Below are 14,267 nucleotides of genomic sequence, written 5' to 3'. Positions count from 1 at the left end.
CTGTGTGGAAGGCACACACGCTGTGGAATGAGACGCAGAAAGTCACCCTTTTGATTTCTTTATGTAGCAAGTGCCCCAGCTTCACCTCGGGAAATGATCAGCCTCAAAGAAAGGAAAACAGACTATGAGTGCACCGGCAGCAACGCCACCTACCACGGAGCTAAAGGCGAACACACTTCCAGGAAAGACGCCATGACAGGTGAGCGGCCCTCGCGCGCCCCCTCCTGGGACGTGGTGGCTTGACCTGCCGCAGGACTGAAGGATGAGGCTTCAGGCTTCACGGGGCTGGCAGCGCCCGGCTGCTCAGCAGGACTTAGCAGCTGTCTGGTCACTTGAGAGCTTGATAATGATGATTCCCAAGAATTGGAACTAAGATTAGAAGCATAACTAAGAGAAAATGTTTTCTACCCGTGTTTTTTCTCAGTCCTTTCCTCTGGTTTGCCCAGCTCATAATATTCTTTCAAATTAGAAGAGTCCCATATATTTCTTCCTCATTGACATCACCCATTGGGGAGGGGACTCGGTGGAGGCAGTGTAGACAGGCCCTGTGCGTTAGGAATGGAGGGAACTGAAAGAAGGTGGAAGGAAAGGGGAGGGGAGGGGAGGGGGGAGAGGAGAGCGGAGGGTGGGATGGAAAGAGGAAGGGCAGGGGGAGGATTTAAGGGGAACCCCATGAAACTACTGTTGAGAGATTTTCCCTTCTTGCCATGATACAACCTCTTACCATGACATACCCCCAAGAAGCTTCCTTAGAGCTGATAACTGCAGATTCCCTGAGGAGGCATTCATCTTTCACGCTCATCATCCCTCACTGTCTCAGTCACACCCATTGCCTTCCTTTCTCATCAGCCAAGACTCTATGGAGGCCAGAATTGATACAATGAGTGCCCGTCTCTGCCCCCTCCACCGTGCCATGCCCAGCCCATCTGATAACAGGGCTTACCCTTAAATCACTGTATATTCTGTACACATTGTACACTCTGTATATGCCTCTGTTGAGGCACTCAGAGCCCCCTCCGAGCTTTCCATACCTCACCCTCTCCCTGGATGGCCCTCCTCCAAGAAGCAGGATGTGGGCTCTGGCTGTAGAGGGAGTTCTACCTTAAAAGCAGAGCTGATGGAGCCCTGAGGACCTTTCAACGGGGACCCCACACCCTCTTTACCACATGGGCATGGAGATGGGTCCCTGCTGAAAATAGGCTATGAAGAAGAGCCTTTAATAGAACAAGGCCAGGTTAGATCATTCATAAAGCCGGGGCGCAAAGGGCGCCGTGCATACACTGAGACCCGCTTAGGAGAGGAATCTGAAGAGCAGGAAGCAGTTCTCCGGTAGTGTTTCGGTGTAGACCGGCAGGGAAGCAGAGCAGACAAATTGGATGATTTATTAAAATGCCTCCCAAACCAGGACAGCGAAGATAAATTTTTCTAATAGCAAATGCATTTACCCCAGCGGCAGTGTTTTCCATGTTAACTCTGCTCAGCTGCATAAAGAAAAGTATAATAAACAGATGTTTCTTATCCCTGACCCCAGGACCACATTCTGCCTCCATGTGCAGACCCTACAAGGGAACACCTCAGCGCTGCTCCTGAGATGTTTCCTGAATGGGAGAATTTAACTCATTACATGGACTCGAGGTTATTATTCACAGTCACTCTTTCCCCCCTTACATGTTGCCGCATAGATGAACAGGAACCAAGAAAGCTGTGAATCTGAATTCTGAGTCCCTGGAGTCTAGACATTCGGCAGAGGATCCAATTTGTACTGATTATGCTGAACTAGTCATGATACCAAATTCAACTGACCCATTCCATGTGCAGTTAGCATTGCCCTGGGTAGCCACACCAGCAGCTGTCTGGCATGATACACTGAGATTAAAGAATAGTTGTGAGATTGACTGCATTGTTAAGTTTAGTGTTTCTCTTTAACTCTCTTACCCGAGAGGATCATTCAAAAGGCCTTCAGGTGTGGGTGTGGGTGTGGGTGTGGGTGTGCGTGTTTATGTCAAAACAGTTCCAATGGCACATGATTGTGCCCTGGACTCAAAATAAAACGAAGCCTAAAATTTACTATGTTTCTGATATTTAATCTTCTTAGAAAATGGCAGGGATCTTGACAATTTCAGTATATGTAATTCTTCAAACTTATTTAAAGGCTTAAACAGCTTTGCTCTAACTTACTTAAAAATGCAATTCAGGAGTACACTATCAATCATGTAGCAAGCCAGAAAAAACATTGAGATCTTTATTGAATAATATGTGTATATAGGGAAGTTCCTCTAAAGCCAATGAGTGCTGCGTAAATGCCAGTTGTTATTATCACAACAATGATGGTGGTGGTGGTGGTAGTGAGGGTGATGGAGGTGACGGTGGGATAGCAGAAAGGAGGATAGTGGTGGTTTGCCACTTTCAATAGTGATATCAATAAGTCCCCAGCCAAGCTGGGTGGAAGCCAGTCTTGCACATAGAGATGGGGAGATTGAGTTTCCAGCCCCCACCCTGCAGGATGTTAGCAAATGCCCATCATTCCAGGGTTTACTTACAAAATCAGATTTCTCGTGGCCTCCACATCAAAAGCAATGCTTTTTCTTGTTCAAGAACAAATCCACGGGACACTGAAAGTTCCGTGCATTGAAAGATAACCTGAAAAACTGCCATCTTCCTTGTTTCATTCCCTGCCAAGAAAACGTTCCTTCTGATATGAAAACAAGGGAAGCTTCACCCTCAAAATGCAGCCTATGAGGGCTGGAAGTGGAAACATCTCTTTGATGGAGGTGTCGTCTCTTCCTCTGAGCTCTTAGAAGTTCACATCCATCTAGGTGTTTATTCCAGGCTTCCCCCACCCTCCTTTTCTGGATTCATTTTCTAGCTTGGATGAAGCCTCTTGAAATTCTTCTCTCCTAAGTGTTTCTCTGCCACTGGAGAACCCTGAGAAATCCAGTCGGCTGTTCATTCAGGCATGCCGGCTTCAGCAGCAAGTTCTTGTAGTCCTGGATGCCTGGGAACCTCACGTGTTCAGTTCATCTCAAGAAAGGGCTGCAGCATCCCAGCAGCTCCACTGCCTGACCTTTAAATTCACCTGGAGGTTTTTCCCTCCCCTCTGAGCTTCCCACATGCCCTTTCTTCCAATGGTCTGTTTGTTTTTGTCAGTGTCTTTCTTATGCCTTTTATTTATTTATTTATTTGTTTTTGAGATGGAGTTTCGCTCTGTCACCCAGGCTGGAGTGCAGTGGCGCAATCTCAGCTCACTATAACCTCTACCTCCTGGGTTCAAGCAATTCTCCTGCCCCAGTGCTTCAAGTAGCTGGGGTTATAGGCGCCGGCCACCACGCCTGGCTAATTTTTGTGTTTTTAGTAGAGACAGGGTTTCACCATGTTGGCCAGGCTGGTCTTGAACTCCTGACATCACGTGATCCTCCCCCATCAGCCTCTCAAACTGCTGGGATTACAGGCGTGAGCCACCACACCCGGCCTCTTATGCCTTTGAAAGTCATTCTAGTCTTCAGGGTGTTGATTCAGTTGGAAATTGGGTATTTGAGGGCTGATAGAAAAATAGGCATCTTTCTGCGGGTGCACTATTAGCTGGGCCATATGAGGGCGGAGCCTCTGTGAATTCCTCTGCCTCAAGCGTCCGTAAAGGTAGTTCAGTCTCAGCTATGGTCTTGTTTAAATGGGTGAGGGGAAAGAACTTCCAGTATTAACATCCTAGGCTCAGAAGCCACAAACTCTGCCTCATGCTTTTAAGATTCCTCTGATAAGAAGAATCTTAAATCTGTTTATGATTTCACAGCAGGGAGGAGGCCAAGACTACAATAGTGCAAATGTTCTAAAAAATAGGTCATTTAGGCCGGGCGCGGTGGCTCAAGCCTGTAATCCCAGCACTTTGGGAGGCCGAGACGGGCAGATCGCGAGGTCAGCAGATCGAGACCATCCTGGCTAACACGGTGAAACCCCATCTCTACTAAAAAATACAAAAAAAACTAGCCGGGCGAGGTGGCGGGCACCTGTGGTCCCAGCTGCTCGGGAGGCCGAGCCAGGAGAATGGCGTAAACCCGGGAGGTGGAGCTTGCAGTGAGCTGAGATCCAGCCAGGGCGACAGAGCGGGACTCCGTCTCAAAAAAAAAAAAAAAAAAAAAAGTACATTTAATTCTGAGCAAAAGAAAAAACAAAATTTCACCTTATCCCTGAAGTGACATTTTCTATAGCAAATTATAGCTCTGAAGGCAGATTTATCTAAGGTTCACTCATTTATTCATTCAGCAAATGGGGCACTTACTCTATGGGTCTCCACTGAGGCCAGGCGCTGTGCCAGGCTCTGAGGATACATACTGAGGTAGCAGCAGGACGAACTGTTTCTGTCTCATGGGCCTTCTGCTCTGGAAGGGGAAGGCAGACAGTGCATAAGGTAAATAATAGAACAAGTTCCCAGCAAGATGATACTGCACGGTGTTGAGTAGGAAGAAGAAACTGAACAGGGTAATGAGATGGGGGTGCAGGCGGAAGGGGTTACTTCACTTGACGTGGGAGGAGGAGACATTTAAAGTCTGAGGGAAGCAAGTTCCAGGGAGAAAGATCAGCAGGGACAACCTAGCTGAAGCTAAACATATTTTCCCCGTTCTGAGGAAGGAGGGTCAGCAAAGCTGGGGCTCCTTTAACAGGAGGAAAGGAGGGAGAAACGATTGGGAGGTTAGGCAGAAACAAACCTTGCAGGTCCTCATGGCCGCAGCGGAGAGCCATCTGGGAGTGAAGAGCATTGGAGCTTGGGGCCTCATGGCCGCGGCGGAGAGCCATCTCGGAGTGAAGAGCATTGGAGCGTTACAAGCAGAGAAAGAGACAGAACCCAACTTGGGTTACAAAGACAGCATTCTGGCTGTTGGTAACAGGATGGATGGAGGAATCGGGCTGGGCAGAGTGGAAGTTGGGTCTTCAAGGAGGATTCGGTAGCAATGGTCCAGAGAGAGACGGTGGTTTAAACCATAATACAGAGACAGGAGTGACATGCATTCAACAGAGAGGATAGCAGAATGGTCTTTAAAATGGAAAAATGGCCTCACTTTCTAAGCCGAAGTCTCCAGGAGGAATTTTATTGCACAGCTGTAATGAACTCTTAGGTAAAAAATCCTGGGTGGAGTGAACTTAGACTTTGAAAGGCTATACTGACCTTTCTCTTGTGGCCTATAGGTGGAGTGATCCTACTTCATTATCCCCTAAATACTGGAAGCAAACAATAAGCCCTTCCTAGTTTTAGAGTGTTTTGTACCCCACTGACACTAAACAGACAGCATTTTCCAAAGCTTTTTTAAAAAAAAAATTATGAATACATAATAGTTGTACTTAAGGGGTACATGTGATTTTTTCATGCAAGTATTCAGCGTATAATAATCAAATAAGCATAATTAAGATACCATCACCTTAAACATTTATTATTTATATTAGGAACATTCCAATCCCATTATTCTAGTTGTTCTGAAATATACAGTAAATTATTGTGAATTATGGTTGCCCTATCATGCTATGAAACACTAGATCTTTTCTCTTCTATTTTTCTGTGCATTAACCATCACCTCTTATTCCTCTCTCCCAACTCCCCTTCTCAGTCTCTGGTAACCATCATTCTACTGTCCATCTTCATGAGATCAATTTTTTTTTAGCTACCACATATTCCACATATGTGCAAGAACATATGATATTTGTCTTTCTGTGCCTGGCTTGTTTCACTTAACATAAATCACCTCCAATTCCATCCGTGTTGCTGTGAGTGACAAGATTTCATTCTTTTTATGGCCAAACACTGTTGTGTACATATACCACCTTTTCTTTACCATTCATCTGTCGGTGGACACTTGGGTTACTTCCACATCTAGGCTATTGTGAACAGTGCTGCAATAAACATGGGAGTACAGATATCTTTTGATATACTGATTTCCTTTCTTTTGAATATACACCCACCAATGGGATTGGTAGGTGATGTGGTCATTCTACCAAAGATTTCTTGAACTATGACCCTTCAGCAGCTGTGAAGGGAGTGGTGGCCTGTGCCTTTAGTCTGAGTGGATGGCTTGAGCTTCAGGGGTTTCCCATAAGGAAGTGGGCTAACAGGCCCCCTCTCTGGGCCTTCAGACGCTGCTGGCAACTAGAGGAGACCTTCATCTCTTTCATCTAGACCACGGGCAAGCCAGACAACAGAGCAGGATCCTCCCTCTGCATCTAGTTTGATTCCAAAGCCGCAGGCTTCCAGATGCGTGGGGGCATGCAGCGATGCTCCCTGCCCATCTTTTGGGCCTGTAAGAAATGAACTGTCTGAAAGATGATCAAGCACTTCTGTGAGCTCAAATTAGAAATTTTATTCTTGTCACTCTCCGGCTAAAAGCTAAGCTGCTAATACAGACTCCTGCATGCTTCAGTGCAGGCGACAAGCCTTTATAACCCGCCAGTTTTCACCAGAAAAGAAGGCCAGAAAACTTACAAAATGACCATCTGTTTGCAGCATCTGCCCTGACCCTGTCTGCGATGTGAGCGTTATTGCAAGCGGCTGACATGCTATGGGGATTTTCTAGAATAACTGTTCTCCTTTTTTAATATCTGTATGTAAAATGAAGTGTTCAGGGCCAAAGAATGTCTTCTACTTGGAATGGTCCCCAAGAAAACAAGCTTTGTTAGGGCAAGAGCTTGGTCCAGTAACCACTATTCCTCATTTGTGATGTTGTTTTCTTTGCTAAACTTTTGTTTTCCTTTTAATTTTAGCTCAAAACACTGGAATTTCAACTTTGTATAGGAATTCATATGGTGCGCCCGCTGAAGACATCAAACACAACCAGGTAAAGTAAATGCAACACGTTTGTATTTCTTTTTCAATGTGACTCATGTGAAATAACCTGGAATTTTAAACGTAAGTTTTCATCCAACATACATAAAGAACTGAAAGAGGAGGCAACGTCCCCTGAGGCCCTCTCCTCACTCCGGTTGCAGCACGAGTGTGTGTGTGTGTGTGTGTGTGTGTGTGTGTGTGTGTGTGGTGGACTCGGCAGAACAGCCTCAAATTTGCAAATGGCCTTTGAACCTCGTGCTTGATCTGGTGCAGAAAGCAAGTATTCTGCTATGGTGCAAAACTAAAAGAAACCCCCAAATGGACAAGTGTAGGATGTTGTTACTAAATAGGAATTGTCTGGACAGGAATTACTCAACAGAGATCGAGTAGCTCCTGTAACCCTGCAAATGCGTTAGGAAGGAAGCATTCATTATACATGATCACTACCAATAAAGGAGACACAGCAAATTCAGTAGAGAACTTGAAAAAGATAGAATACATAAATAAGTTCTATTATTCTACAATACATTACATGCATTGTAGTGTCTTGCTACTCAAAGTCTAGTTGGGGAACCAACAGCGTCAATGTTACCCGGAATCTTGTTAGAAATACAGGAGAGATTCTCCTCTGGCTCCTAACCCTAACCCGTTCAAGATTTTCTACAACACAGTTGCATTCTAATTAGATGGCCTTGTGTGCACATTCAAGTTTGAGGAGCACTGAACAGTAGATTCTTTTTATTATTGTTATTGTTTTATTTTTATTATTATACTTTAAGTTCTGGGATACATGTGCAAAATGTGCCGTTTTGTTACATAGGTATACACGTGCCATGGTGGTTTGCTGCACCCATCAACCCAACATCCAAATTAGGTATTTCTCCTAATGTTATCCCTCCCCTAGCCCCCCATCCCCAGACAGGCTCCAGTGTGTGATGTTCCCCTATGTCCATGTGTTCTCATTGTTCGACTCCCACTTATGAGTGAGAATGTGTGGTGTTTGGTTTTCTATTCTTGTGATAGTTTCCTAAGAATCATGGTTTTCAGCTTCATCCATGTCCCTGCAAAGGACATGACCTCATCCTTTTTTATGGCTGCATAGTATTCCATAGTATATATGTGCCACATTTTATTTATCCAGTCTATCATTGATGGACATTTGGGTTGGTTCCAAGTCTTTGCTATTGTGAATAGTGCCACAATAAACATACACGTACATGTGTCTTTATAGTAGAATGATTTATAACCCTTTGGGATTATAACCCAGTAATGGGATTGCTTGGTCAAATGGTATTTCTAGTTCTAGATCCTTGAGGAATCGACACACTGTCTTCCACAATGGTTGAACTAATTTATACTCCCACCAACAGTGTAAAAGTGTTCCTATTTTTCCACATCCTCTCCAGCGTCTGTTGTTTCCTGACTTTTTAATGATTGACATTCTAACTGGTGTGAGATGGTATCTCACTGTGGTTTTGATTTGCATTTCTCTAATGACCAGTGATGATGAGCTTCATTCATACGTCTGTAGGCTGCATAAATGCCTTCTTTTGAAAAGTGTCTGTTCATATCCTTTGCCTGCTTTTGATGGTGGTGTTTTTTTCTTGTAAATTTGTGTAAGTTCTTTGTAGATTCTGGATATTAGCCCTTTGTCAGATGGGTAGATTGCAAAAATTTTCTCCCATTCTGTAAGTTGCCTGTTCACTCTGATGATAGTTTATTTTGCTGTGCAGAAGCTATTTAATTTAATTAAATCCCATTTGTCAATATTGGCTTTTGTTGCCATTGCTTTTAGTGTTTTATACAAGAAGTCTTTGCCCGTGCCTACATCCTGAATGGTATTGCCCAGGTTTTCTTGCAGGATTTTTTATGGTCCTAGGTTTTATGTTTAAGTCTTTGATATATCTTGAGTTGACTTTTGTATAAGGTGTAAGAAAGGGGTCCAGTTTCAGTTTTCTGCATATGGCTAGCCAGTTTTCCCAACAACATTTATTAAATAAGGAATCTTTTCCCCATTGCTTGCTTGTGTCAGGTTTGTCAAAGATCAGATGGTTGTAGATGTGTAGTGTTATTTCTAAGGCCTCTGTTCTGTTCCTTTACTCTATATATCTGAACAGTAGATTCTTAAGGAACCAGTCTGAGAGAGAGAAAGAGAGCGTGTGTGTGTTATTCAGCAAACATTTATTGAAGGCTCATTTTCTCTGGCTCTGCAGAAACTATAAAAGCCAAAGACACAGTCTGTTCTCCCTCGTTGTTCAGAAACTTCATACATCTCTCCTTCCGATGATGGGCATCAGCCTACTCCATGTGCAGCACTCTGGAAAACATATAGTGTTGTCTGTGACCCCCTGGTGAACGACTTGGCCCTCATGGCCTATTTGATGTGATGCTAACATCTAGTCAGCCTACCCTCAGTTCTAGTATTTGCTAAAAGCAAAGAAACCAATGACTGAATAAATAGGGTCATGAGTTGTAGATAACAGGTCACCAGGGAGGCCCCAACTATTCACTTGCCAACCTGCCTCCATAAAGGCAAACAGAAACAAAATGTATTAGAAATGCCAACTTCATTTATGGAAATCAACCATGCTTCTTGCAGCAAATATTATGAAATTCTGGATGTAGAATAAGCAGACTATTGCCAGTTATTACCGATTCTTGTCAGGTTGTAATAGGACCATGATTTTACTGCCAAGAGTGTGAGATTCATCTTGAGTTCCCCCAGGTAGACAGAAGCTCCTCACCAGAACCAGCTCCCTCTGCACCAGCCTTCCTCTCCCGGGAGTTGGCATTGAAGAAACGCCCTGACATGGCCAGGGGTCTTTGACATCTCACAGAGTGGCTGCAGTAGGTTCCAAAAGACTGCTTGCCATCTAGATTTAGAGGACAACCCATAATGGCTCTAAGGGGCACATTCTTTTACCTAAGCATATCCTGAGCATTTAAGCAAATGAGAATTAATATGCTAAGATGGCATCCTTGCCACGCGTGTGAACACCACCAGCCATAGCCTTTCTCCCGGAGGTCCCCAGAATGTGTTTGACTCGGTCTCAGAGGGGAATACCAAGGCCGCTGAGCTTCAGGCAAATGTTGCTAAAATCCACCCTGAATGGAGAGCAAGCTCCACCCCTCTCGTCAGGACCGAGGCATTGCAGGCAGGCCCCCGGCAGAGCTGAGTCCTGTCTTCACAGCTCAGGACCACCATCATTCCCTGTGAGGGACCAGCCCAGGGAAATGGATGATTGGATCATTCTATCTTAGCCTAACATCCAACAACATTTTAAAATGTCCAACAAAGAGAGGGTTCCCCCCCACAAAAAAAAAAAAAAATATATATATATATATATATATATATTTCCAAGGAGATCATAATGACACTCCAGTGAACCCAGTGAACTTGGAGAGGAGGAAAGAAAGCATTTTGCTTATTTTGGACTAAGTTATAGGAATAAACCTAGTCTTGACTTGCAGCTTTCTCTCTTGGGGACTCAATAAAGTGCAACCATCCTAACCCTTCAAAAGACACATTTTCACTCTCTTCCGGTTGGAAGTCCTAGAGAGGACTCATAAACAGTATCCCTGACTTGGATTCTCTGGCCATAGAGGTGTAGCCAACCATTCTAGGTGGAATGCTTCCATGTCGGGAGCTTGCCTGGCGAAAAGTTACCCCAGAACTTCGCGCCTGGAACAGTTTCACCAGGAGGGATGCTCTAGGGTTTGGTCAGTTTCAGCATCGAAGCTTGTCCTCTGCTGAGCGCTCCTATCTCCTGGGTGGCTCAGTCACCAGCCGGGTCTCACAGGCTTCACACTGGATAGTGACTGAGCTTATGGGGAAGCGATTCGTGGAGGGAAATCAGTTTCAAGTGGATCTCCAAGATAAGGCAAGAGATAGTGAGAACTGAGAAAGAGACGCCTGCACCAGACACATGGCCACACGTGGGTGCTGCTCCTGTGACTACCTGGGACTCAGGCACATTTTCAGCAAACTCTGAGCTTAAAGCCTCCTAGAAGAAACCATCAATAGTATAAAATACAGTTTGTGATCTTTGGTTTGAATGTCTGAGGTCAGCGGGTTACAGACATCACTTTAGACTTAACTGACTGGACGCAGTGGCTAATGCCTGTAATCCTAGCATTTTAGGAGGCCGAGGCAGGCAGATCGCTTGAGTTCAGTAGTTCAAGACCAGCTTGGGCAACATAGCAAAACCGTGTGTCTACAAAAAAATACAAAAATTAGCTGGACATGGTGGTGTGTTCCTGTAGTCCCAGCTACCTGGGATGCTGAGGCAGGAGGATGGCTTGAACCTGGAAGGTGGAGGCTACAGTGAGCCATGAGTGTGCCACTGCACTCTAGCCTGGGTGACAAAGTGAGACCTTGTCTCAAAGAAAAAAAACAAAAAAGTCTTAACTATGCATACTTTCCAAAAATCCTTTTGAGCTTCTACCAGTCCACCCCATACTTATAAAGAGAAATATCATATTGAACGGTATCTATCTAGCTGACAACAGGATTTTTGTTCAGGAACTGGAAACAAAGAGCTTTGCTGTTTTGATGACCAATATTTAAATGATAACAAAACCAGAATCTTGAGTTCCTTCCTGGTGTCCTTAGTTCCACTGTCACGTGAGCAGGCCAGTTGTAATTGTCCACAGAAAGGAGGAAGATGAGATTCCAGGAGCATACGTGTTTCCTTCAGTCCCCCAGCCAGGAAGAGGCAAACACTCATCCTGGTTCTTCTGTCTTCCTGTCCCATTTTTTCACCTCTGTGCCAGTGGTTCTCAAATTGGAACATGAGCCAGAATTCCCCAAAGGGTTGTTAAAGCACAGATTGCTGGAGCCCATCCCCAGAGGCCCTGATTCAGTAGGTCTGGAGTGGGGCCTAGTAATCTGCATTTCTAACAAGTTCCCAGGTGATGCTGATGCTGCTGGTCTTGGGATCATGCTTTGAGAACCACTGATACTTAATATCTGGCCTCCTTCATTTTCTGTGAACACTCTGAGTCTTTCTATGAACACTCTGAGACATGGAAAAGTTTGAAGATCTGTACTGGGCTACTGTTCACCTTGTGTTCAAAATAAATCCAGTTTCCTGGCAAATTTGTTAAGGAATAAACCCACATAAGTCTTTTGTCATTATGCTAACAGAGTTGGAAGGTGTCATGACACTACCCTTCATAATTTAGAGTGAACATTCTACTGTGGAGGAAAAACTTCAGCAAAGATAACTTGATAGAAACAGAAGCCATGGAACGGAGTGCAGAGAGTGTGGGTGTATTGACCCTGGAGTGAGCTGCTGGTCATAGCCCCTTTCCAAAACAAGATGCAGCGTTAAGGCAAAGAAGGCAAAAGCTTTGGGCTTGCGTGTTCCTGGGCTTCTCTAGACCATAACAGACACCCAGATTCAGAAATCCCCACTGCTCTATTGGGGCATCATTCTACTTCCCTCATTCAAATCTGACTGATGCAAACTGTGCAATTTTTAATGCATTTATTTTTAGCTCTTATGTGGGGAGGGCTTTGGGAGGGGTCATTTCATCAGCCAGATTTTCAACACTGTCAGATATTCTCTTAAAGTTTAAAACGCAGCCAATATTCCTCCACCATGGATGTGTTTCACCAGCAGACGTCCATACCACAAGACCAGTGAGCAAATTCAGTCTCTCCGGGTGCAGCAGTGTCACGTGCCACGTGTGACAGTCCATTTCTACACACTCTTGGGACTGGGCACCAAACCTCAGAAGTGATTGGTGTGGGTTATGAACAGTGCAGATGAATGGAAGAAGTTAATTCTCTGGGGTAAGAGGCTCAGAAAGCTGATACCCAGCTCCAAAATGTTCACCAACCGAGAGACCATGACAACAGTCTCAAAGCAATTTGAACAAGGTTGTGCAAAAGAAAAAAAAAATGAAAGCAGAAAGCAGAAGCCACTTTGGAGGAAACCCATAACCCTTGTGAGTGACTCCCCCGAAGACATTCCTGTCGCCTGCACTGCCTCCCCTGGCCCCCCAAATATGCATCAGAAAACACACCGCTTCTGGATCTCTTTGGTCCACTGACTTTCTTTCTTATCTTAGAACCTGGAGTCAGCTCCTTGAGGCCTGTCCTCCAAGGTTTGGCCGCCTTGGCTCTGACGGGACTGGGCTAGGTTGATAGAACACCTGGGTTCTAGAGTCAGCCAGCCGTATGTTCCAGTTCCAGCTCACACCACCACTAGCTATGATATTTTGGAGAAGTTTCTTAACTTCTCTCTGCTTAAGTTTTCTTATCTATAAGATGGGAGTTTGCTGGAGGGATGTATGGATGGATGGATTGGTGGGTGGATAGGAAAACAGACAGATGATAGATGATAGATATTGATGTAGACAGACACAAACACACATAAATATTTATGACTGCTGGAGTATTAAAGAATTTGCTAAATGTTGAATAGGGTGCCCTGCTGAACTAGCAACACAGCAAATCTAGCTCCCTCCCTGTGTAATTTTTCCAAACTTTTGGATTCTGAGCCTTTGCATGTCTTGCACTTGGAAAGCAGCCCTGTGTTGGAGTGGAGTTCAGCAGAGCACAAGCAGAGCTCTTCAAAGCATAGAAAAGGGCACCCCAACCTAGCAACGCAGTCCAGTAGACCTGGACTTAGCAGTATTTAATTGCAGATGTTGCACATTCATTCCAAATGTTCCTCTCATCCTTTATTAGCTCACAGGCTAACAAAGGTTTATGCTGTATGGACTTTTGGACTTCTGTAGGTAGACAGAAACCTCATTCATTCAGCCACCACTAACTAGACACGTGGGACATCCTAGACAGCTGCTGTGATGAAGTTCACCACTTCTTTGAAGATCAGGTCGATTACTAGTATAAATCAATGACATATATAAGAGGGAGTTTCACTTACTTGAGAGAAGAATTATGTGTAAGCCGTTAAAAGCATTCATTTACACACAGCGTGCTAATTACAAATCATTATCTATTAGCTAAGACCAATTTCTAGAGGACATTTCCTTGCTGAACTTTAGTTAAATTAATAGGGAGTCACAGAGTCCACCCAAAAGTGATCAAACAGTATTTCCTTAAGAGTGTTTAATAATTCACACCAGACTTCCTCCCCAATTACTGCTAATTAGCAGAACTTCGTGCATCCCGGTATGTACTTGCTATAGGGTTACCCTCACCCTTCACCTTGGGAGGTTCTACTCATTTCAGGAACCGGTGCTTGAAAAGGGACCCCAGGGACTAGAACAGATACTAATGCACCAATGTTTATTGCAACATTATTTACAGCAGCTGAAAGGTAGAAATAACCCAAGTGTCCATCAACGGATGAATGGATAAATAAAATGTGGTCTGTGCCTACCATGGACTGTTTTGTTTTTATAGGGATACAATCATGGGGTGCAAGTGCAGTTCTGCTACATTGATACATTGCACTGAGGTGAAGTCATGGCCTTCAGTGCATTCATC

The 14,267-nt window shown here is 44.5% G+C and overlaps 1 protein-coding gene across 4 annotated transcripts in view; it reads left to right on the top strand.

The window, feature by feature from the left end:
* The window catches only part of CTNND2 (catenin delta 2), a 942,360-nt gene that overhangs the window by 926,297 nt on the left and 1,796 nt on the right, over positions 1–14,267 (top strand). For all 4 annotated transcript variants that reach the window (XM_033178807.1, XM_033178804.1, XM_033178806.1 and 1 more), the window contains 2 exons: positions 68–199; positions 6,742–6,815. In XM_033178807.1, coding sequence (XP_033034698.1) covers positions 68–199; positions 6,742–6,815 — 206 coding nt within the window. The remainder of the gene's footprint in view (positions 1–67; positions 200–6,741; positions 6,816–14,267) is intronic.

The sequence above is a fragment of the Trachypithecus francoisi genome, unplaced genomic scaffold, assembly GCF_009764315.1.
Source record: "Trachypithecus francoisi isolate TF-2019V2 unplaced genomic scaffold, Tfra_2.0 Lachesis_group2, whole genome shotgun sequence".
In the NCBI taxonomy this organism is placed as follows: domain Eukaryota; kingdom Metazoa; phylum Chordata; class Mammalia; order Primates; family Cercopithecidae; genus Trachypithecus; species Trachypithecus francoisi.
This window is presented reverse-complemented; position numbering and strand designations above follow the sequence as displayed.